The sequence below is a fragment of the Felis catus genome, chromosome B1, assembly GCF_018350175.1.
Source record: "Felis catus isolate Fca126 chromosome B1, F.catus_Fca126_mat1.0, whole genome shotgun sequence".
Classification (NCBI taxonomy): domain Eukaryota; kingdom Metazoa; phylum Chordata; class Mammalia; order Carnivora; family Felidae; genus Felis; species Felis catus.
In genome coordinates, this window is record NC_058371.1 from 185,680,396 (window position 1) to 185,705,724 (window position 25,329).

Genomic DNA, 25,329 nt, shown 5'->3' on the forward strand with positions numbered 1-25,329 from the left:
GAAAGAGTGAAGAGAAGTGGAAAAAACATGGAAGGAAAGAAGAAAGGAGAATGATAAAATTCTCAAGCATAGAGTGTCATGAGGGATAGATCCAGCACATTTCTACTTTATTTTTTATTTTTTAAAAAATCATTTTGTTTCTTTAAATTTATATCCAAATTAGTTAGCATCTAGTGCAACAATGATTTCAGGAGTAGATTCCTTAACGCCCCTCACCCATATAGCCCCTCCCCCCTCCCACAACCCCTCCAGCCACCCTCTATTTGTTCTCCATATTTAAGTCTCTTCTGTTTTGTCTCCCTCCCTGTTTTTATATTATTTTTGCTTCCCTTCCCTTATGTTCATCTGTTTTGTCTCTTAAAGTCCTCATATGAGTGAAGTCATATGATATTTGTCTTTCTCTGACTGACTAATTTCGCTTAGCATAATACCCTCCAGTTCCATACACGAGGCTGCAAATGGCAAGATTTCATTCTTTTTGATTGCCGAGTAATACTCCAGTGTATATATATACCACTTCTTCTTTATCCATTCATCCATCGATGGACATTTGGGCTCTTTCCATACTTTGGCTATTGTTGATAGTGCTGCCGTAAACATGAGGGTGCATGTGTCCCTTCGAAACAGCATCCCTGTATCCCTTGCATAAATACCTAGTAGTGCAATTACTGGGCCATAGAGTAGTTCTATTTTTAATTTTTTGAGGAACCTCCATACTGGTTTCCAGAGTGGCTGCACCAGCTGGCATTCCCACCAGCAATGCAAAAGAGATCCTCTTTCTCTGCATCCTCGCCAACATCTGTTGTGGCCTGAGCTGTTAATGTTAGCCATTCTGACAGGTGTGAGGTGGTATCTCATTGTGGTTTTGATTTGTATTTCCCAGATGATGAGTGATGTTGAGCATTTTTTCACGTGTCGGTTGGCCATCTTTGGAGAAGATATCTTCTTTGGAGAAGTGTCTGTTCATGTCTTTTGCCCATTTCTTCACTGGATTATTTGGTTTTTGGGTGTTGAGTTTGATAAGTTCTTTCTAGATTTTGGATACTAACCCTTTATCTGATATGTCATTTGCAAATATCCTCTCCCATTCTGTTGGCTGCCTTTTAGTTTTGCTGATTGTTTCCTTCACTGTGCAGAAGCTTTTTTATTTTGATGAGGTCCCAGTAGTTCACTTTTGCTTTTGTTTCCCTTGCCTCCGTAGACGTGCTGAGTAAGAAGTTGCTGCGGGCAAGATCAAAGAGGTTTTTGCCTGCTTTCTCCTCGAGGATTTTGATGGCTTCCTATCTTACATTGAGGTCTTTCATCCATTTTGAGTTTATTTTTGTGTCTGGTGTAAGAAAGTGGTCCAGGTTCATTCTTCTGCATGTTGCTGTCCAGTTTTCCCAGCACCACTTGCTGAAGAGACTGTCTTTATTCCATTGGATGTTCTTTCCTGCTTTGTCAAAGATTCGCTGGCCATATGTTTGTGGGTCCATTTCTGGGTTCTCTATTCCGTTCCATTGATCTGAGTGTCTGTTTTTGTGTCAACATTTCTACTTTAAATAAGACATTTGGTCATTCCTATTGAGACCATGGTCTGAAAGATTTAGAATGATTGACCTGATTATTAATATTAAATGCTAATTACAAACAGTAGTATGTATGAAGACTATCTTTGAGGTGCTAGATTGAGCACTACAGACAAGATAATCTAGTTTAGCTGCTATTATCACTCTTTGAGGTACTACTCCTATGTTTTCCATTGTATGTATATATATGTGTGTATGTATGTTTGTTTATTTATTTATTTATTTATTTAAAGTAATCTCTACACTTAACGTGGGGCTGAAACTCACAACCCCAGACCAAGAGTCACACACTCTTCTGACGGAGCCAGTCAGGTGCCCCTGTTTTCCATTTTAAAGATGAAAAGCCTGAGGCACTGAGAAGTTACCATTAGCCAAGTTCGGATGGCCAGAGAGTGATAGGATTAGGATCTCAACCCTGGAAGAAGGACTCCAAACCTCATGCTAATGCTGCCTCTGCAGAGGGGAACTGAGCTCCCTGTTTAAAGGTGGAGAAGGAAATGTGCATTTTCTGAACTCCAGCCACGGGAGTCAGATTTAGGGCTGAACTGAAAAGCTGTCGGCCCCTGTGGTGCTCTTAGAGCTGTGGTCTGCCGCGTGCCGTCTTGTTACCCAACTGTAATTAAAATTATCATAGAGTATAATGATTTCTAATACATTTCAGAACAAATCACCATCTTATATCTGACATGTTGTTAATGTTTACTACCATAATTACTAATTTGAAATATAAGGCGGCAATTTTTATTAGTGTTTGGTTATGTATAATTATGTCAAATACAAGACTACAATTTAGGTTGAACGGTATTAGCAGTGATCATACAAAATGACTATACTGTATATTTGACACCTGCATTTTTATGTTTCTATAGATTTGTTTTTCTTCCAAACCATAAAGAGTTATTTAAAGACCATCCCAAGGTTATTTATGATGCTTTGTGTTTGAAGAGTTTTAGAGTGTGGGAATATGCACACTGAAAATGGAATATAGTGAATCATTGTTTAACAGAGAGGAATGGAAACCACCGTATGCCTGATGTGCCAGACCCTTTCCTGGGTGCGTTGCACGTCTAATTTCCAACCCTCACAATGACTACGCTATTTTCCTCACCGAAAGCAGAGCCCAGAAAATTTAAGATGTTGTCTGTCTAGTGGATCGTGGAGTTGGAATTCAAGTTCATGGTCTTCCTGGGAGTTTTTATCCTGGGTGGGTACAGAAGAGATCTCTTTCTGGTAGGCTATGGTCAGAATCTGTATTTAATGAGGTGATGTATGTGTCGGTCCTTCCTTATATATCGTCTCATTAAATAAGTTCGATTAGGTCCATTTTAGAGAAAACTGAAAATCAGAAATTTAAATGTTCTATCCGAGTTTATACAAGTTAGCACAAGATAAGCTAGGACTTTAAAGGAGGGTTTCTGAATTAAACACTAGTGTTTTCTCAGGAGAGATTGTGACCAGCTTTCTTTGTGGTTACTGCCAGGATACTCTAAAGTTGCTTTTCATTACAACAGACCTTGAAGTTCTTTTTGTGATGATGATGATGATGGAGTGTGATGACGAAGGCAGCTGACAGTAACCCAGGATTACATGCAAGCTATTCACGTTTATTACATTCATTTAATTATTGCTATGTGGCTAGTTCCCTTTATGGATAACAAAAGATGTGGAGAGGTTCTCAATACACGGTGATAGAGCCAGGACTTGAATATAGAACCTGACCAATTCCAGAGTTCCCCTTTTGCATGTTTAGCTCCCCACAGAGATAATAATCATATCACTTTTGGGGGCGAATGACCTTCATTGTTATCCTCTCACAAGAAGACCCATTTGCTACCCCTGAATATATTTTTTGTTGTGTTTCTATGAATACTCTCCATTTTATTAACATATTGCAAAAATTTGATGATCAAAATTTCTTCGAATGTCAACATTTCAAGGATCAACAAACAAACAACAAATACAAAAGCCAAAATCTACCGGCTCAATCAGTTGAGCATCTAACTCTTGATTTTGGCTCAGGTCATGATCTCAGAGTCATGGGATGGAGCCCTGCATCAGGCTCCATGATGAGTGTGGAGACTGCTTAAGGATTCTCTCTCTCTGTCTCCCTCTGCCTCTCCCCTGCTGTCTTTCTCTGTCTCTCTCAAAACAAAACAAAACAAAACAAAACAAAACAAAACAAAACGCCAAAATCCAGAAAGATCATTTCCTGGTTTATAATACATTGTCAAATTATTTCAAGCCAGTAAATGTCTTAGATTTTAAAAAGCAATAAAGCTATATTAGAGAGAGAGGAAAATGGAATAGTTATATATCTTAGTTCATCACTAATATGATTTGGTGATTTTCCACCCACCTGCTCATTCACACACTTTTTTTTTTTTTTTATTTTTTATTTTTTTAGAGACTATAAGCTCCATGAAGGCAGGGACTAAATCTGTTTTGTTCACCATGCCTGATACATATAGTACTTAATATGGCACTCAAACTGAACTAAACTTAAACTAAAGAGCCAATCCATGAAGTATAAATATTCGTTTGTTTTCTGTTTTTTTTTTTTATTTTGTTGGTTAGTACATCATATACATTTTAATCATAATATTTTTAAATCTCGCTTAAAATTAAATCTACAAAGTAATTGACTATGAGTGGACAAATTTGCATCCTGGAGCGAGATTTTTGTCTTTGACTCTCTTGAGCTGCATCTTGCTTCTTTGGATTGACACAAAGCTGAAGTAATATAACTTGTAAAACCAACGACTGTTCTCTCTAGGGTTCTATTTGGTATTCTTAGAAACTCTTTAAACAAATCTCTCCCTGCATGTTTTGTCACTCATCAGTGAAGTCTGCACCCAACAGAAGGGCATCTATTATGAGTTTTTTTCCACCAGTGGTGAGAGTATTGCTGGCTGAGTCCTAATGGCAGGATTAACCATCACTGGGCCAGAGACTTCACACTTGCCAAGCTGCGTTAAGAACTGGACAAGGCAGGGTTTGACCACGGGTCCTGAATGAGTGAGCGGACTGGATCCTGATTAAACTCCTAGCGGTGACCTTGGCTAATCCGGGGTTCTGTCTGACCCATAGGGCATCAAATCAGATCACTCTGAAAATTAACCTACCCTTTCAGCCAAAACGGAATAAAGTATTTTGTCTATGATTGTTTTACTGGACTTCGCAGTAAGAGACTCATCTGGCTTGATTAAACAATGTACATGTCCAGACCTGGGACCTTACGTTTCAATAAATAAAAATTACGTTTTGTTGTTGTTTTTGGTTTCACGTGTTTCCAACATCACAGAGATGTATGAATAAGTTCATCGTAAAAGGTTCACCATGGAAAAGAGACCTATAAATCCTTTAACCCAATTCCGAAATTGATCCCCTAAGAAAAGTTAAATATCACCGTTGTTTGTAGATTGCTAGATCACCACAAAGATAATTCTTTTATAAATACAGATGGTGCCCTTATGGAAATTTCATGACAGTAAGTAGATGCCAATAGAAAAAAAATGACACATTGATTAGCTAATAAAACGGTGTTCGGTGAAATTACGCTTCTTTGTCTAATTTATGGCTTATTTGAACTTGTGACGCCCTGTTTTCATTTTGGCTTTTAATAAGTGTTCCTTTAAAAACTTTTAAAATGTAAAGTGATATGAATTTGATTGTCTTGAGCATAAGATGCTCATCATCGATTAGTAGGGAATCATGGCTATAAAGCTCCCACCTCCTCCCCCTTTCTTAAGCCATTCTTAAGAATCAATTGCCAGCAGGCTGAAAACACAGCACTAGAGTGACAGTTATAAAAAATGAGCCAATGAATAGGTTATTGGCAAATTATTGATATAAGAATCAATATTCAGGGTTTGGGCAGGCAAGGGGGAGGGGCCAGGGAAAGGCACCTACGTTTACTGAGTGCCTAGATCGCAGAAACCATCTCATCTTTACCCCCTCCCGGCACTTTCTCCTTTTATTGTTTCTGAGCTGCGTGGTCCCCACGCCTCTCCTCTAACATCAGTTAGAAAAGAGAGCAGAGGAATTTTATCGCGGAATGGGGACGCGGAGGGCATTTGAATATTAGCATGATGTTCGCCACTTTCGCTGCTCTGTTTGTTGGTGGGTGCGGTGTTGAGAAACGTTGCCCAACCTCTTGGAACCGGCACGCGAACAGTCCCGTAATCAGTGTAATGTATTCTGTTAAGGGAGTAATCAAGCCATTCAGCTTTGAAGTAAGATCCAATTTTTAAAAAGTGGCTGATGAATGCAGTTTCAGGTATTTGGAAGAGGCTGATGGACCCGGACTACTTGGGTCTTCTGGTTGGACTGGGGAAAAAAAAAAAATACCTGAGGAAACTGAAGTGGACCGTTCTAAAAATATCTAGGTTGCAGGATGTATTTTTCCTAGCGGGCATAGTATGCAATTTAAGGTTTTGAAATTAACCATGGCTGTGTGCTTTTGAATTTAGTGTGGCTGAAAGCTGAGTTGGTTGGAGGTGAGGCCCGATGACGGCTCAAGCTAGGTCTGAGGGGACTAGCCGCTCCCTTCTATTACACTGTTCTCGCCTCTGATCTTGCAGGATGGGAGTCCTCCTTGCTATTTAAGCCTCAGCTTAAACTCTCCCTCTTCAGAGATGCCCTCCCTGAGCACATGTTCCCTCCCTGCCCCCTGCCCACAATCCCTCTCTCTCCCTCTTTTCTTTTTGCTTTGCTTCCCAGCTCTTACAACCAACCAAAATTCTTACTTAATTGCTGGCTTCCCCTCCTTGGGAAGAATGCAAGCTCCTTGAGAGCAGGGACTTGGTGTTATTCATCACAGTGGCTCTAAGACCTGGGCCAGTTCCGGATACTTGGGAGGCACTAATGCAGGATCAATGGACAGAATGAATGCTTGATTCTACCACGGTGGCTCCAAGAATCCTTGGTTCAGAGGGTCTCCCTCCATCCATACCGTTTGCATTACTAAGTGATTCAACAGCACGGCTCCTTCTCCCTGCTCTGGTGGCACCGGCTCTTCAGGGGGCACGCTCAAGGGTTAAAGCCACCTGCTGGGTTCTGTCCTGGGTGGGAGGCTGCTGCTCATTGGGCAGCTCCAGTTTGTTGCCAGCCAGGTTCCCAGCCAGGCCTCAAGCTGGCAGCAGCCATGCGAAATGCTGTGAGTGTCCCTGCTAGTTAAGCTTCCTATTACTTAAGACATCCATTTCAGAAAGAACTCCGGCGTCTATGGTTATGTTCTGTACTTGGTTCGCGGGGCTTTAGCAGTCCAAATCCCATTAATGCCAGAGCCCTTGCACAAAGCCTTTTGTATTGACTTGGGTCAACTTAATCTCTGGGTTTGTGTTCCCCTCCCCCACCTTAGGCTTCTCAACAATTCTCTTGCTTACCCACTCTCTTGCTTTCTCTCTCTTATTCTTTCTCTTTCCCCTCTTCCTTCCTTCCTCCCTTCCTCCCTTCCTTCCTCCTTGCCTCCTCCTTCCCTTCCTTCCTCCCACCTCCCTCCATTCCTTCTTTCTTTCTTTCTTTCTTTCTTTCTTTCTTTCTTTCTTTCTTTCTTCTTCCTCTTCTCCCTTTCTCTTATCTCTCGCCCCTCCCTCCTTCTCCCTCCCTTCCTTCCCTATAACATTCTCTCTCTTTCTCTCTTCTATTGCCTCAGAGAAGGTGGGTGAATCCCATGGATTCTCTCTTTCTGCTGTTGAATTGGAAGCCGGTGAGGAATAACCTTGGCCCTCCTGGCCTCTTTGTCTACTGCTTGCACTTGAGATTTATCTGGTGTTCTAACGTTAAGTAAGATCTTCATGCAAAGCCTCATCTATAAAAATCTTCATGTACAAGTAGGCAATTTTTGGACTAATCATGGTGTCTCAACACATCCCTATAGAGTATCTTCCTTCCCCTCCCCCGCCCCACCATTGATTTTCTGTTTATGAAAGTGATGCACGCTCACTGTGAGGCACTCGGATGATATGGAAAACCCAAGGTGACTGTAAGCAGTAAGTTTCCCCAGTGTAGCCGGAAGAGGTTTTGGCTTTGAAGAGAATAATTAACAAAAGTCGTTTTAAGAGCCCATTTATTGCGGAAAATAGGGGAATTACCTGTCCAAGGGAATGAGAAGTGTTCAGATGTTGCTGACACTTGCCTCCTGTGCACTGTGGCCCCAGAATAATGGCTTCTTTTATAGGAAGGGAGAAGTTGCTGCGGTCCAATGGCTAGGAAATGCTGCTGCCAGGCTCTTGGTTTGCGGAAAATCCGCCCAAGTCTGCCTCTTCGAAGACAGCCAGCGGACCACGCCAAAACCAAATACAGTCTATATTCCTTATCTTTGGATTCATTTGTTCTTATCACGAAGCCACGTTTCCCGAAGTCTGTTCCGTTGAACAACTGTCACGTGCGATTTACCGCGTCCAAGGGTCCCGTCATCCAATAAGGTGGGAAACACACATCCCATGGCTCCGGTTTCCTGGAGAGAAGTGATGCACATCAGCGTATTCTTTAGAATAGGAGGGTAGGGAGTGTAAAGAGACCTGTGTTAGTTCATTTGATTTGTTGTTGTATCTGAAACTTATTTGATTGAGGCCTTTTTTTTTTTTTTTTTTTTTAAGTAACATCTGCTTATATTCCCCAGAACCCTTGGGCCACAAAACCAGAAAAGAAGTAAGCAGAAGTGGTTATTGTATCCTTAATCTAGACACATAGTCTGTTCGGAGCTGTTGCCTTTGTGATGTCCTTTTTCCTTCTGGATGAGACGAGTGAAGCAATTCATTCAGCTGTCCGATTAGCGTCAGACACCGTGCTGGGCACTTTCCTTACATTACTGCCTTTGCACCCCACGGTAGCCTGTGGGCCTCATTTTGCAAGGGTAAAGAGGGGCTGTAACTTGCCTCTAGCCACTCGGCGAGGCGAGCACTGGAGCTGAGCCAGGCCCGTGGTTGGCCAAGCCAGGCCGCGATGCTCCCTGCTGCCAACATTCCTGCCCTTCAACAAATCAGACGCGGATTCCACCACACCCTGCCCATTTTGGGGGCCCCTTATGGCATTCGTTAGTGGCCCTTTCAAAGAAACTGCTGTTGGCAGTGTGGCACCGCACACAGACCCCCTCCCCCCCCACCCCTCGGTGACAATTTCACGGCCTTCAGGTGCAAATGACTGGAACCCAGTGTGTGGTATTCGTGCCTCAACATCCACACCCATCCCTCTCTATCCATCTGTATGCCCGTGTCTCCAGAATCCATTCCAGGGCCTGAAGCGCCGCAGAAGCTTGGTGACAAATGTTTATTGACATGACATGGGGCAATAAATGCCGCGTGCAGTGTGGGTTCGTGTCTCTACCCTCCCTGGCCTCCCGTGCTCTATTTTTCTCCATAGCATTTATCACCGCTGGACATATATATTTACTTGTTTATTTGCTTACAGGGTGTCTCCCCGCGTTTGGATGTGAACTCCTCGGGGGCGGGGAGGGAGAGGGAATGTTCTTGAGGTCATTGATTTACTACTGTAAACCTCCAGTAGGTGCCCAGTAAATATTTGGTGAAAGGACAAATGGTCAGATACAAATTTTCACCATTGCTTCCGCTCTCCCCAAACTCTTGCGATTGCTTTCTTTATTCATCTCCTTCTCTCTCAGGAGTAGTTAAAACCTACTTAGGGCTGTAAATAAAGGAAGTCTACATTCTTAACTATTCCAGTGCAGCAGATATTGAAGGCGTCCGGGTTAATGGGCACGGAGCTGTTTACAAGACAGAAACAGCCCCAGAGTCTAGTGTCCAGGAAGGCGTAGAGTCACAGGGACGGGATGAAAAGACGCCGCTCTGTGCCCCTTGCTGTCACAAAGAGCACAGAGCTCTTTGGTGATAAGGGTAGCGGAGGCCCGGCCAGGATGGAGAGCGCCACTGGGGGGCGTTGTGCCAAAAAGTTTTCTTAGGGACCAAAGGTAGAGGTCGCAGCTGGTTGGACGACCACAGCCCAGAAGCACTTTAATCTCCACGGCTGTCCCTTGGGGTGGGGAGGGAGCCCCGGGGCCAGGGACGCAATGAATGAGATGTGTGTGTGCAGGAGAGGCTCTTGGGGGCTCGTGTCTCCCAGCTTCGGGGCTGGTGCTGGAAACGCAGAGATGAAGTTAGGGATTCTGAAGTATGGGTCTGTTTATAGCTTCCCTTTAATGTGGATTCTGTTGCATAAAATCTTTGTCAAACAGGCATTTAACACACAGAGCCGGGTGGTGGCAGATTGGGCATCAGTGTCCCGTTGTACTCAGGGAATAAACCAAAGCTTTAAATAGGGCCATGCTTTCATGATGGATATGTGCTGAGGGCGGGGGGGGAAAAGAAACCCAACCTGGATTAGTAAGGAAAAAGGGACCCTTTAATAGCCCAAAATGGCAGAGTGGAAGGAGAAAGGGACAGACTAGAGCATGAATGAAATAGAATAGCCAGAAAAATAGTATCAATATGAATGGCGTTTATCCAATTAAATGCACGTAACTAATGTTAAAGTGCTTGAAAAAAGACTTGCCTTGGAACAAATTTATTTTCTTAAGCCCCACAGAATAAAGCAAATTATAGTAAGCTGTGATTAATTATATCCTAAGGAAAAAAAAAAAAAGAAGGGAATAAACCAGGTGTTCTGTCTGTGTGGGTCTCACTGTCCACAGGAAGGGAAGGTGTCCACATGACCCAGGAGAAGGACTGGGAGGGGACCGGGAGGGGAGGATTCAGAGGAGTGCGTAGATCTGGGGAGGTCAAGGCTCTGAAGGTGGAGTCTTCTGCATTTGAGGCTGAGGGAGAAGGAGAGCCAGGGCCGGGAAGTAGGAACGTGGTCCAAGGGGACGTAAAGATAGCTTCGCTTAGCATTGGCATTTTAGACGCGTTTAGTGACCAGAGATGAAGGCAGGGAAATGGAAGGCAGGAAGAGTAACAATGGAAATATTCTCTATTACTCGGAGACTTCCTCAGTGGGGCGGAAAAGAAAAGGGGCGGGGTGCTGATTTCTGGGGTGATCCCAGAAACACGTTGGGAAAACTGACAAGGAGGCAAGCCTAGAGCTCGTCGGGGTGGGAATGTCTGTATCTTTCCGTGTACAAGGGACGTATGAACCTGTGTGCGCCCAAGGAAGGGCAAAAGTTATTGGGGAAGCGTCAAGGCGGAAATTCATAGCTCTTATTTTTGTGGCCTCTAGCTACGAGAGCTAACAGGTGAAGATAGTCTGGAGACCCAAAGTGGGAAAAAATGACATTTTTGTCAGGTAGGCAATTTAAAAATAAACTTGAATTCAATATATACCATTAATGCTAGGGGTTGTGTCATAACGTTGCAAAAATGCCTTCTTTTCGATAGCGGTTAAAAGAAAAAAAGTGTGTCGTTGGGTGCTAGGAACCATATAGAGAAGAGGCATACGTGGCCGTGCCAGCAACCTCACAAAGCTACTGAACACGTACCACGAGTCTGCCCTCCAGAATTAACACCATAACCTGTGTCAGGGACTCACTATTATCCTAATATCTGCTTTTGGATTCTGTCCAGTCCCATTAGCGGTTCCCATGTTGATTGCTCTGTTACTCGTGAATGTTAATTGCTTCTAAATCTCTTTGGATGTTCAGATGCTTGGGGAAAAAAAAAATTCTGACTGGCGAAGGGGCGAGTTTTATTAATGTGCGAGTAAACAAGAAATCTGTTTAGAGACCTCAGTGAAGTGTCTGTGACTCAAGATGTCATAAACAGCTGAGGTGGCATCTTTGTTTGCATGTCTGTCGTATATTGGTGGTGTGAGAGTGGGGGAGGGAGGCGGGGAAACAGGTTTTCAGTGATATCTGTGGTGTTTGTCCCAAATCAGCATGCTCATAGATACAGTTAGATAATAACAGCCTTCCCTCCGGGATTCCTGCTTACTTAGTATGAAATGGCCTTGCTACCTTTCAAAGTGCTAGGAAATCGAAAGATGTAAAAACGTGAATATGATTTGGTCTATCACCTATGTGTTGATCTCCATCGTTTCTGAACCAGAAGGAAGTTTGGAAATGAGCTTCCAAAGCTTCCTTATTTTACTGCTGGGCAAGCAAGGCCCAGGGGGATGAAGAGGTCAGGGCCCCAGGGCAGCTCACACGGGCACTGGCCAGAGAGCGAGGTTACCCGACCCTTGCCCCGGTGCTTGAGCAATCAAGAGAAGGGAAAATGATAAAAACTGGTGGTTATTATATTTCTCAGAAACATTTCACTGAATGTTGGCGGAGTTTTGCTTTGTTTTGTTTTTTTCCTTTGGGTGAAAAAAAAAAATCTATTATGATCCAGTATCGAGATTCATCGATCAGTAATTATTTCAGTATCCCAGTGAAAGAAGATACAAGAGAAGGGCACAGCCCACGGCTGAGCCTTGCCAGTCACTTGTTCCACCAATATTTACGGAGTGCCTTGACCCTGGAATTTAGTAGTGAACAAAAAAGCCCTGCTGTTATGGAGTTTCTATGCTGGTTGGGGATGGGGTGGGGCCTCGAAAGACAAACAAAGAGATGAACCATTTACTGTAAGGTGGTGACAGGCCTCACAAGAAAGAGAGAATGGTAAGGGGTTGGAGTTACACGAGTTGCAGGTATGTTAGGCAGGTGCAGGAGCAGAGATCATGGATGTATCTGCCGCAGGATGGTCCCAGGTGAAGAGAATAATTGTAAGGGCAGAGGTCCTGTGGTGGGGACATGCTTGGGTATTTGAGGACGAACGAAGAGGTCAGTGTGGCTGAAGGAGTGGAGATCATGAGACACCATGACCCTCAAATCATGGGCTTTGGGAAGATTCTGGGTCAAACATTTGAAGATACATCTTTTAGCGTTTCTGTCATCCCAAATAGTAGGGCTCATAAAAAGAACCCAGACTCATCTTTTTTGAGAATATTCCCCGAAGGAGCCATCCTTCTGGGATTGGTGTCTATGACTCACCAAGAGTGTCCAGAAACCGTCAGATCTTTCTGGAGACTTTTAGAACAGAGGGATTGTCACTGTACTAACATCATTACGCCACAAAATTGTAAGTTTCTTGATGGTAGGACCTATGTCGTACACATTTTTGTGTCCTCCAAGAAACCACATGCAGTGCTAAACTTGTACATAGTAAGAACGCTGTAAATATTGATTATTTGTTCAGTGGAATAAATGGCCGGAGAGTGGTAGAGAGGATGGGCTGTCCTAGAAAGGGTTGTTAAAAATACACCCTTCTAAAAATGCCGTTAGCAAGATTCCTTCTGAAGCATTCTGACTTCCTTGGAATCATTTTTAAAGACAAGTCCATATGCTGACATGTGAACATAAGTATATAACAAACTGAACAGTAGTAACATTATTTTCAGGCCAAGTTTTAGTTGGATGCTTGTATTTTGTCAATCTAAAATTTTAAACTATGTTTTAAACGATGGGAAGTTTTTCTAACCTTTTCTGTGGTATTAAAGGGATCTTGGTGTCTGGGCTCATAAGACCAAGGGGTTACATTCAGCGCTGTTTTCTGTGGGCGAAATGCGTTTAATACATTGATATTGTGGTGGAAATTATGTGGGAAAGATCAGTCCCCAAGGGAAAGATGGGCGGTGAACTTGCACTGGGATGGGGAAGGAGAAAATCGTAATTCTTGTCCTGTGTTACTGAATTCTGTCATTATAATGGACCAATAATTTATTCGCCTATTGCATTTCAATATCCCCATCTTCATAGTGGGGGGTAACACAAACTTACCCTCTGCCTTTCAGGTTTTTTGCGAAAATCAGTGAACTAATATTGGTAAAATTGGAGCCCCATGGATGAAGGGTACTTTGTAAGTATAACACATTATTGTCATGTTATGTTCTATTACTCCAAAGTGCAAATACCAGATGTCTGCTCTTGCCGTATTAGGAAATTAGCAACACCAAGTTTCACACCCAAAGATTGATAATCTGACTTCCTTTGAGGAACTTAATGTTTCTGAACTCTCTAATGTTTTGTCAATATGTTGGATATAGAAAAGCCTGACTCGCCTCCCCAAACTATGGGGAGAATATTCCAGACACTTTGGAAGAATACATGTCTGCAAACTATGTGAACATGTTGATGTAAACCCTGGATATGAATGCAAGGTGTCTTTGTTTCTCTTTCCCTACCTCTCTCCTTTTTTTCCTCTTCTCTTCTCTTCTCTTCTCTTCTCTTCTCTTCTCTTCTCTTCTCTCTTCTCTTTCTTCTTCTTCTTCTTAATTTTTTTGATTTGTATTTAACTCTGAGTTTTGAGCAGTGTGTGTATCAAAGAAATGATTGGTTTCGGGGAAAGACCGAATGTTTCAATGGGGTGAGCAATGTTTTGTTAATGATGAAACTTAAGTTAGACATCCCTTAGGCACGTTGCTAAGTATTGTGTTTCCAGAATTGAGATAAAGGAAGGAGGTCAACTAGCAAGGTGAGTTAAGCGTGAATCACCTCTTCTGGACCACGTTACAGCCCAGGTGACTTGGGAGTGGCCTCCTATCCGTGGAATGGCCGAGAGTTGCAAGCTACAAAGCCAAAGAGCAGGCAGAAAGGGTACTGGGCGGAAGCAACTGCTTCATCTGATTTTCCCCACTGAATGGTACATCTTTTCATTTTGCTAGGTCAGCCAATGCCCTGGTGTTGTGTGAGTGAGTAGACTGGTCAGTGACTCGCCCAGTGCTTAACCCATGGTATGTGTGTGTGTGTGTGTGTGTATGTATATATAAATATATAAATATATATATATATATATATATATATATATATATGGAATAGCTGTCACCCCTTAAAAACTCCTAGCATAAAAAGTTTAAAAAGGGTTGTGACTGCTTATCGAAGCCTGTTTTGTTGAGATTCATGGGGTTGTAAGATCTTATGTCTGGATGGGTCCCTACACATCTCATCTAGTGCCTTTTCCTGGCCAGTTCTAAGGATTCCATCCGGTGGGTGCCCCAGAACCTCTAGGGACAGATTTACTACCTCAAGAGGCAACTCTTTTCAGTTACGGGATTCTTTCTTGAGTTGAACTCAAACCTACCCTCATGTATCTTCCACCCTTGGGTCCTAATTTTACTATCACTATCCACAAAGAAGGACTTTCTCCTCCAAAGTGATACCCTTTCAAGTATTTAGTGGCACTATCGGGTCCCCCTGAACGTGGCCTCTTTGTCAGTTGCCATTCCCTCAACAACTGGACCTTCTGTGTTATGACTTCCAAATCTTCTACCCCTCTGGAAAGACTCTCATTTGTCTATATGTTTCTTAACAAGCAGCACTGAGAATCTACCTTCTTCAGGCCCCATTCTGCATCCCAGAGTCAAGAGATCTAATCAAAGGTCCAGAAGAGAATGACCTCGAGGAAATCGTCTGGAATCACGTGCGCCCGTGGATTGGTTTGAGTAATGAGACAGCAAAGCCCACATCCCTCTGTGAGGTGCAGATGATTGACAGGGAGAAAGTTGCTTTGGTTAATAATACAATCTACTTGCCTCCTGGAGACACAGCAATAGCCTACTAATTCGTTGGAAGTGAATTAAGGTTGTTTACCGATGTTTTAAAGTAACTGTCAGAGTGAAAAAAAAAAGTTCGTACTAGATGAGCCCACTCACCTACTTCAGAGTTGCTGTTTATTTTAAGCTGAGTGCATAAATAATATATTGAGATACGAAGGGTGATTTCAAGCATTAGAACAGGAAGCATCCTGTTTACTAACTGTCATTGGGCTGAAGAGAATTTAAACAGCTCTGAACCTTTTTGTCTGTGAATGCAAGGCATGAAATTAACTTACATTTCGTAGTTAGCACAAATCGTGATTAAGGCAGTCTTGTTGATGTGTCTTCTGCCGATCTGGGTCTTTTTTTGTGTGCAAAATAAGCCTTGGCAACAGAATGCTTCCCGTATCTTGTTTGAGAGAATACCCCCTTCCCTGTGCACATCCCCCCTCCCCCGAAATAAGTCGGGGTCACTGAATCAGTTTGTTCTGGATATAAAGACAAATAGTGGGAGAATACTAGACTGGGTTCCAGGGGTTCTAGTCCTGACCTCCCGCAGCCCTGTCTGAATCTCGCTTTCTTCACCTGTAGAATGGGGATAGTAACATCTGCTCCCACTACTTCATGGGAAGACGGAGACCTTAATGAGGTCATTGTTGTCAAATGGCTTTGAAAGGGATCAGTGCTCGCTTCGGCAGCACATATGCTGAAAGGGATCAGGTGTATGTGGGTGAGATAAAACGATAACAGTTACTGCTTTTGGTGACTTCCATGTATTAACTCATTTCATCCCCTCAATAACCCTATGGGGTAGGTCCTATTATTATCCCAGTTTTACCGCTGCAAAAACTGACGCCCAGGGAAATGAAGGGATTCCCTCCATCATCTCACAGCTGAAAAGTAGCAAATTGGGATCCCAACACCAGGCTAGAATCTATGGGTCTAGAGTTCGTGTTCTAAACTATCACTTATTTGGGAGAATAGGTTTTCCTACCTATGACTGTGCCTCTTGGTCATGCTCAAGTAAATGAAACATCATTCCTAACAGCCTGGACCAAATTTAGCCTGAGCAAATGCAGGTATGGCTTCCCCATGAGTGATTATCAGCCAGGAGGAGTCCCATTGGATAGGGATGTAGCACACTGTACGGGTTAATTATGTTTTATGTGTAAAGAGCCTGGTGATTCTTAGACGAACAGCCCTAAGTGAAAAGACCTATTACTTGTAATGCTTTCAGAAACAAGAAATTTGATTCACTTTTTGCTCCTATAAACTTGAAAGTGTGATAGCCTATTTTGGAGTATAGGGAGGGTGTTAGAAAATGAATAGAAAATGTATGGAATGTTTAATTTTGCATGATTACATTTCACATTTGCCGAGGTGACTGTGGCAAAGAGAAGTGCGCGAGAATCTCACAGCATACCTATTTTAGATGTTTGGATGAAATCCTCTGACTTTTGCAGTCTGATACATGAATCCTTTGGGACAAGTCCCTATTAAGCAAATGAACAAGGCTGTATTTGTGCTGGCATCACTGAAAACGTGTGATTTGTATAAGTGCTTTTTTTATTTATATTTACATTATATTTATTTGAATTTCAAAAGAGGAAAGCGCCTGAAGTGACCAATGAGAACAAAAGGGGACGTGAATCTGTAGACATTTTCCCCTGAAATCTGCTCGGTCGGTGGTGGGGTCCTGCTTCAAAGTTGGAGCGGCAAAGGTGGGGTGTGATTTGCGTTGGGTTTCTGAACGAAGCGGTTCAGAAATAGGACCATTTCCATAATCCCAGAAAAAATGGACAGACTCATGAGAAGTAATCAGCCAGGGGGAAGAATAAATTCTGCACTTTTCAGCTGCAAAATCTCGGCAACTGCTGCCATGCCCTAGCACTTGTTACTACAATAAGATAATTGCATAATTAAATACACTATGGAATTCCAATAATTGGAAACTTTGTTTTCTCATCAATGTGCAAGTTGCTGATGTTGGAAAGCATCGCAGTGTTTTAGGGAGGCCGAGATCATTCTTTCCCATCACGTCCCCTGCAGCCTTCTGCTGCTTCTCTGGCGGTTCTGAGCCACTTCCCTTTTGGGTTATTTTTAGTTGGTTATATTTAGACAAGGTGAAATTAAGCAGGAAGTCCCCCAAAGTCTGACTTGCCTGCCCAGGTGGTGGGAGTCGAGGCTCATTTCGCTGAAAGTGTCCCTGGTGCCCTCTAGATCTTTCTAGGTAATAATGGGTGAAGAGCAGGCTGAGTGGCCTTTGGAGCTGGGGAGCAGCTCTTTGGGTCATAATTTCTAGATAGCTCAATGGAATTGCTGAGAGGGGAGGCTCCAGAGCTGGGCTCCTGGATCAGACCCTGGCATGGCCTCTTGCAAGCTGTGTGACCCTAGGAAAGATACTTAATCTCTCCCGTTTGCTTATCTGCAAAAGGAGAATCAGCCTTGGTGCAGGGCTTTACTGAGCTAGCATCTAGAGGAGCCTAGAAAATGGCAGGTTGTAAGCAGCCAGTGAATGGTAGCTGGCTGAGGAAACAAAGCTGGATAATACCCACTCCCCGTCCTAGAAGAGTTGGGGCAATAGACGGGTAAACGCTGCGGCTGCTGCTGATAAAAATAATAGGATTAAGGCAATGTCTTAATATTAAGGCAGACAGTAAGATAGTTTAGCAGGGACTGGTCTGGCATCAGAGAGTCCCTGGCACCTAACGCCCAGATGAATACATGAATGACACAAATTTGGTTGAAGACGATTTCGTGAGAGTCAGAAGGGTTACTGGCCGCAGTGTGGGTTCCCAGCTGAGTCGTCCCTTAGCATCCGGCTGGGACTCAGCACGTGTTTGGAGGAAAAATGAGCGAATGCAGGCGTGGATAAAATTGACTGTAACTTTTGCACTGTAGGACTGCTACCATCAGTTTGAGAAAGCAGGTGAAAATATTGGACACCCACACGGGGTGAAATAAGGAAGACACGGAGGGTGTGGAATTTAAGGAGCCGCTGGCTCTCAGAGTTATGCCAGAGCCGAGGGGGGCTCACTCTCGGGGTACTTCCTTTAGCCTTGCACCTCAGAGGCCCTACTTTCCTTACTCTAGTCCAGGCCTATGGAATGTATTGTTGTTTTGTGTATGACTGTGCTTTACTTGTGCAGGCTTTTTTTTTTTTCATTTTGTTGTGTATTTATTTATTTACTTATTAAATAGAATTTATTGTCAAATTGGTTTCCATATAATACTCAGTGCTCGTCCCGGCAGGTGCCCTCCTCAATGCCCATCACCCATTTCCGCCCCCCCCCCCCCATCAATCCTCAGTTTTTTCTCAGGATTTAAGAGTCTCTTATAGTTTGCCTCCCTCCCTCTCTGTAACTTTTCCCCCCCTCCCCTTATTTGTGCATGCTTTTGAACATTCTCCCTCAATTTTATTTTGAAAACTTCTCAGAGCTGCAAAATTGTGACGAGGCTACTAAAGGAATACTCTGCACCCTTTTTTTTTTAACTTATCATTAATTAATTAATTATCATGTGTTCAGTCACACTGATTATCTTTCTCTATAGACATGACTTTGAACTTTGTCCTAAGTTACCAGAGAAATCACATGCCCTCTCTCCCACCTCTAGTGCACATATGTTAAATTTACTTCCAAAATTCTGCATCTCGAAATTACAAGAATTGGAGGAAAAAGCCAAACAGAGCAGCAAGAGAACTTGGCTTAAATTTTCTTTTTCAGGTTTAAAAACTAGTGCTTGAAATTTATTTTTAGACTATTAATATACTAACATATTTGGAACATGGCCAAAAGAAGATACCTAAAATTTTAAAGGTTAGAAAGTTTTTCTGGATGCTCTGACATTCTCTTTCACAGGAGAGATCTTTTTTCAGAAAGGAAAATTCCCTCGACCGTTATTTTTCCGAGAGCCTTCCAAAAGTAGATGGTAGTCCAATTACTAATACAACGAGGCCATCCTTTTCCATGTTAAGCATATTCACTATAAAGGATGACTTCGCAAATATACTATAGGAATTATTTATAAATCTGGTGATATCCTCTCAAATAAAACGGAATACACACTTGACTTTGGACAACACTGACAAATTCTCATGAGAAAAAAATCCTTGTCTGATAATCTTGAATATTTATAAGAGATAAGGTATCTGTCTCTGAAATTGTGGCTAGGTCTACCAGAAGGTTGCCTGATGTCAGTGGTTTTGGAAATGCTTTCTGTGAAGCCTAGGGAATCTGGAGAGGGGCCTTAGGGCCACCATTGGTGGTGGTGATGATGGGTGGTGGTGAGAAGGGAGAACTGGGGTTGGAATCCAGGCCACTCGCTCATGTTCCATTGGGATAGCTCTGAGATTATGTACTGTTTATCGGCATCTGCCTAAACATCAGTTTTCAGGAAAGCGTTCTGAAGCTGAAAAGAAACCATATGGCTTGGAAACCATACGATGGGTGGCTAAAAGATAAAACAGGCAAAATTCATGCAGCAATGTTGGTTGACAGTGATCAATGATAGCTGTCAACGTGCAGGGTGGGAGAGGTCAGGAAAACCGTGAAATGCAGACACAAGAACTTAAAACACAGTCAGTGTCTGGAAGTTTTAAGCAGGGTCAAATGCCCAACCATTGCCTAAGGCAGTCATTCTGGAACTTGAGTGAGTCCTGGTCCTTAACCCAGAGAATCTGATGCAGTAGCTTCAGAGAGGGGCTCAGGCGTCTGATTTGTTAACAGTCATCCCGTACCATGCAGAGAAAAATTGCCCTAAAGTTACGTTTATGTCAAAGAACGTTATAATATTCGGCGTTGATAAAGTTGACTGGAATTGCAGAGAAAATGTTAAACTCGGCTCGGTGTAACGTAACCCTTTTTCAAATTTAGGGAAATTTTAGAATGACTTCCTCCCCCAATGCTTAAAATAGAAAAGATAACTCTGAATCATAGAGGAGGAAAGACAAAACGGGTAAGTCATTATATTATAAAGTGGTTACTAAGTCCAGTGGGGGAGGTCCCTCAGTGGGAGAGGAAAGAAAGCCCGTGTCCGGCTGGATGCTGAGACGGGCGCCTGGGAGAGTGACTGTGGTGGCGGGGCCCCGTGGCTCAGGGGGACACGCACAGGCTGGGAGGTGGGTGGACCCGGCTTTGAATCCTAACTCTCCTACCTACTGGTTGTAGGATCTTAGGAGAATTACCTAATCTCTCCAAGTCTGGGTCTTCCTCAGAGAGCAGGTATACAAGATTAAATTAGACAATTTTACTCAGAGTATTGAGCACAGGGCCTACAGAATAATAGATACTAAAGAAGTGGTTGTAATTGCTAGTATATCCATTTAAGGTGGACCTTCAGACAAGTCGGCTTTCACAAGGGCAGGAATGAGAGTGTGTGCCTATTGGTTTTGATTGCGGTTGTCGGATGGGGCCAGGAGGGGAGAAATAGAGCCTTCCAGAGAAGGGGAACCGTATAAACCCACCTTGAGGTAACAGAGGGTGTATGCTTTCGTGCCTTCAGCGTTCCCCAGAGAGTTGTTTGTGTAGAAGGTTCTAGATGGCACAAATATTTTCCCAGTAGTAACTAATTTAATCGTCACGTTGACTCTATGAAGCAGGTGCTGTCGTTTCACAGGCCATGAACCTGGCACACAGAGAGGTTCAGTAACTTGTCCAAGATCATACAGCTGTCCGTGGCAGAGCCTGGGTTTAAACACAGGCAGCACCTGTACTTACGGTCACTATGTCGGCTGTTCTCATCATGATGATTTACGTTCGTGTGTATTAGGAAGGTACAAGTAGCACCATAAAAACCATGCTGTTACAGATATTTTTGCCTGGAACAATAGTAAACTTTTGACAAGTACCTTGATCTGGAGGAGTCACATAGAAGGAATGATAGTAGGGTCAGCATCGAACGTGATGACAGTCCTGTAGGTGGTCTCCGGGTGATTTTGGCCTGGGAAATTCTGGGGCAAGGAGAGATGGAGCCACCGTGGGGGACTCTTGTGTCTCCATCATTGCTATGTAAAACGCAGTAAAACCCTTAAGCTCTAGGGAAGAAACAGGTAGGCTTTCCTCAGGGTGGGGAGCCACGGGAAGGGAAGGCTTTGTAGCCTGCCAAGTTCACTCCCATTTCCTGCAGTTCCTTTGGGGAGGGGAAAACTGCAACCACCACCCCCGGCCCCCCACCCCCACCCCGCCCGCCCTTGCTGCTGAATGTCTATGGAGGGGCCAGACTGAGCTCTTGGCTAATTTGGAATCTTTCAGTTTCTCTTCCCTTCCCCTGTCTTCTGTCCTTCCTCTGCCCTCTTTTCTTCTTCTCTCCTCTGCCACCTCTTCCCCTTCTCCTTCCTCTTCTTCTTCTTTTTTTTTTTTTTTAATGTTTATTTATTTTTGAGACAGAGAGAGACAGAGCATGAACGGCGGAGGGTCAGAGAGAGGGAGACACAGAATCTGAAGCAGGCTCCAGGCTCCGAGCTGTCAGCCCAGAGCCCGATGTGGGGCTCGAACTCACGGAATGTGAGATCATGACCTGAGCCGAGGTCGGATGCTCAACCCACTGAGCCACCCAGGCGCCCCGCCCTTCTCCTTCTTTTTATTGTGAATGAAGACAGATTCCAAAGAGGCCATGCCCCAAGGATGCAAATGCCCAACGCAATTCAATAGGAGAGAGTTTAATACTCTACCTGGCCTTTTCATTTATCTTCAGCTTTCCAGAATGGCAGTTATATCTGCCCCTGTATCTCTCCTTTGGATGTGGTTGGAAAAATCTAAAAGCCCAGATAATCCTAAACCAATCCATGCTTAGGCTTTTATGTGTGCAGCACATTTACCTTTCTAACAACCTGTTTGAGGCTCATATTAAAGTGAGTTTGCATTCCCTGGGCAAGCAAAGAGTTAGTCTAAAAGTTGCAGGAAGCCAGATTGTAACCAGCCACCTCTGGGCAAGAAATTTCGGATAATTCCACAGTCCCCCAACCCTAGGTGTGGATGCCTGCCCCTTGGACCCCAGACCTGGGTCTCCTGTCTAGAATGACTGGTTTCCTAATCCATTACTGTGCGTTTCCTCTTATTCTGAGAACAAGTGTCATGTCCATTCCCCTTACCTCTCTATTCCCACCATTTAGTGCTCGGCCGATGGTATGCATTCATAACTACACTTTGCCCGTCGGTTAATGAGTGATATCAGTAATTCAGCATTTCTTGTTTGAGATTATGTTTCAGTAAATATTTATTGAGCACTTGCTATGTGATAGGTGTCGTGCCAGGGGCTTTCATGCTATTGGTTCCCACAAAAGCCAGCTTCACCTGCTGACAGTGGGGAAATCGAGGCTCAGGGAGGTGAAGTGATTTATCTAAGACTGCACACTCTTTGCTCTGCATGATTCGGGTCCAGATAGCCCAGTGTTCAAGCTCAGTTTTCTCTCTTCTTTATGCTTCTCTCCTGGGCCTTGCAAGCTTTGGGTGGGTTTCCCCACCTCCCGTTAAACTAGAATTTCCTCTTAGTGGGTTCCCTAGGATCTCAGCTGTAAGTGGAAGGAAGGTTTCTCTGTCTCTGACTGTAGATAAAGAATCTGTCTTCATGCCACGAGACCCCAAGTGTCATCAAATGCCACTGCCCACAGCGAGTCCAAGAACAGAAGCCGCTGTCAGAGTTTCCAGCAGGGGCTGCCCGTGAGAGCGCCATGGGATTAGGCCTGTAAACGTGCCCCAAACGCTGTTTCACAGATGAAAATAGTTGTCACAGTGACTAGAAAATTGAATTGGTTAAACCTTCTGGCTTTAGATTGTTTTTTGGAGAGTGAGTAACTCTATGATTTTTACTTGTCACAGGCTAAAAGGAAAAAAAAAAGTAAGAGTGGAACTTCGTAGCTATTTTTCTTCCCTGTATGTTCATAGTGGTTATTTATATCTGGGAAGTTTCCATTGGGATTTAGTTCAGGATATAGACTTGGCAGGGTGGCTTCAGCACTCTGTGGTGACATTTGACAGACTGCAGGCAAAGCAGGATGGATTTCTAATATCTGGATGGATGGATTTGGGGGTGAAGTGTTGGGATTGTGCTGTATTATGAGATGGATTTATTGATCTGAATCTAAAAGTGGCTCGTTGCCTGTCAATATCAGGTCTGTATCAATATGTGTGATAAATTAGGGTTCCCGACCCTTTGCTTTGTTTGCTTTATTAACTCCTCTTGGCAATAACAATAAAAGACTCCAGGTCTATAATTCTCTCCATCAGAAATGGCTTTTTGCACTTGTCATGTGTGCTACTGACCTTCAGGCCCACTTTTGCAATACTGCATATGTCGTAACCACCCAGAAGCGCATTGCTGTGCCTGACTTCCTCCCCTGGAGTAGGAACTCCTCCCCTGGAGTAGGAGTGGGACTTTCCCCCCACAATGTTGCATTTCAACATCGGCCTTGTGCATTAATCTTGAAACACTGTGCCCATGCTGTAGGTAGCATTTTCATTTTCCAGATGAAGAGATCAAGACACTGCGAGGTTGAATAAGTTGCCTGAGGCCACACGGTAAATCTCTAATACGGCTGGGTCCCAGGCAGAAGTGTCATGGTTCCTGGGTGACGATGGGACACTTCCCTTGTTTGTAGTTACAAAGTAAAGGGATCTGAGTTTGCAAAGAGTTTGCTGATAATACACTTTCTCTCCAGGGATGATGAGGCTGCCATCTTATTTCTCAGTTTTTTTGGACAAGAAATTCATGTGGTTGTGTAGGAAGCAGAGGGTTCAAAATGTGTGTGTGTGTGTGTGTGTGTGTGTGTTTGTCTTTGTAGTCATAGACCAAGGCTGGGTCTGACCCTCATGATGGTTCTTGTCATGCCACGTGTATTTTTCAGGGGGCAGCTATATCCCCAACCAGATGCTAGGTAAAACGCGGGGACATAGAAATAGGAGCCACTGTTTGCCCTCCTTAAGTGCTTACATTTTAGTTGGTGGGGATGGTTGAATTCTTGCCTGTATCTCCAGATCCCTTCCTCTGTGGGCTGGTAGAAATCTTTGGTAGGTTAAACAGACCCCGTGATTCCATTCACACGACCATAGCCGCAAACATAGTAGTAATGAATGAGTGCACTGTGCTAACACGTTGCATACACCTACCCAGCCAATCCTGGCAACTACGCGGAATTAAGGTTAACAGAGGTGTTTGGAATTGGTAGTCCCTGTGTGCGCCACGTGGGGTTCGGGTATAATTCTGAACGTATAGCTGATCTCTTTGGTGTAAATGATGTCACCATTTTACTTTTGAGCCTTATCTGGAACTTTGAATTAAAGTCACTTTACTCTGTCATCACAATGATGATAAGCAGGAATAGAAAACCAAAGAGATAATGAATTATTTGGCAAAACCTTTAAGAACCAGAATATTCGGTAGGTAAGTGGAGTTTTAGCTGGGAAAACTTTTTTTGTTAAACCTTTTTGGTTGAAAATTCATTCTGAAGTATATGGCAGAAACATGCTTCTGTCTCTGTTTTCATGCCTTAGTATACATGATATCACTACATTTTTCTTTTTGTAGAGCTTCAGGGTAGTCATTGGGAGGACAAGAATTTATTTTGTAGGTTGAGAGGATATAGGGCATTAGCCAACTAATGATCTTTAGCGTGAAATTTTTGACGTTGGTTTACTTCGAATGCAGTGAGTTAACGAGCACGTTTTCTATAATTTCATTTGCATCTCTTGTCCCAGGAAATATTGTTTTGATAGTATGCCTTTGCTTTCTCTCTTCTACCCTCCCAATCCATATTCCTTAAGTTTCAGAAAACCACTTCTCACCTGAAGGTATTGTTTCATGTGCAGCTTCCTCCCAAGATTCAGATCTAATCGGTTTGGAATAGCAGCTAGGAAATTCCATTTCCAACCAGCACCTTGACAAGCTTATTAGGATCCTTATTTCTAACAAGCAAGTGTTCTGAGGCCCACACTTTGAGAAACAGGGTAGAGGCAGAGGAATGGGCTTCTGAGGGGTCACAGGTGGAACAGGAGAGAAGATACATATTATAGGAAAGTGTCCCTTATTCCAGACGACAGTTTCATGGGTGATTTGGTTGTGGCTTTTAATCAATGACCAACTAGTTACACAGTCCTGTAGGAAATTCAGACCATGTGTCTTATCCCAAATTCGAGTTGACAAACATTTATTGAAGACATTCCTTTGGGATCCCAGGATCCGGATGAGAAACAGTAAAATACCGATCACTGGAGAATATATTTATTACGGGAGCTGTTTTTTTGTTTTGTTTTGTTTTGTAGTAAGGAGAATTTATTTCATGCAAAGAATATATTATTTGATTGAT

The 25,329-nt window shown here is 43.3% G+C and overlaps 1 protein-coding gene across 1 annotated transcript in view; it reads left to right on the top strand.

Annotated features, from left to right (window-relative positions):
• Window positions 1–25,329, top strand: part of PPARGC1A (PPARG coactivator 1 alpha) — a 657,911-nt gene that overhangs the window by 177,640 nt on the left and 454,942 nt on the right. The window contains exon 2 of the mRNA XM_019829686.3: window positions 13,290–13,354. Within this exon, the coding sequence (XP_019685245.2) occupies window positions 13,337–13,354 (18 nt within the window). The 5' untranslated portion in view covers window positions 13,290–13,336. The remainder of the gene's footprint in view (window positions 1–13,289; window positions 13,355–25,329) is intronic.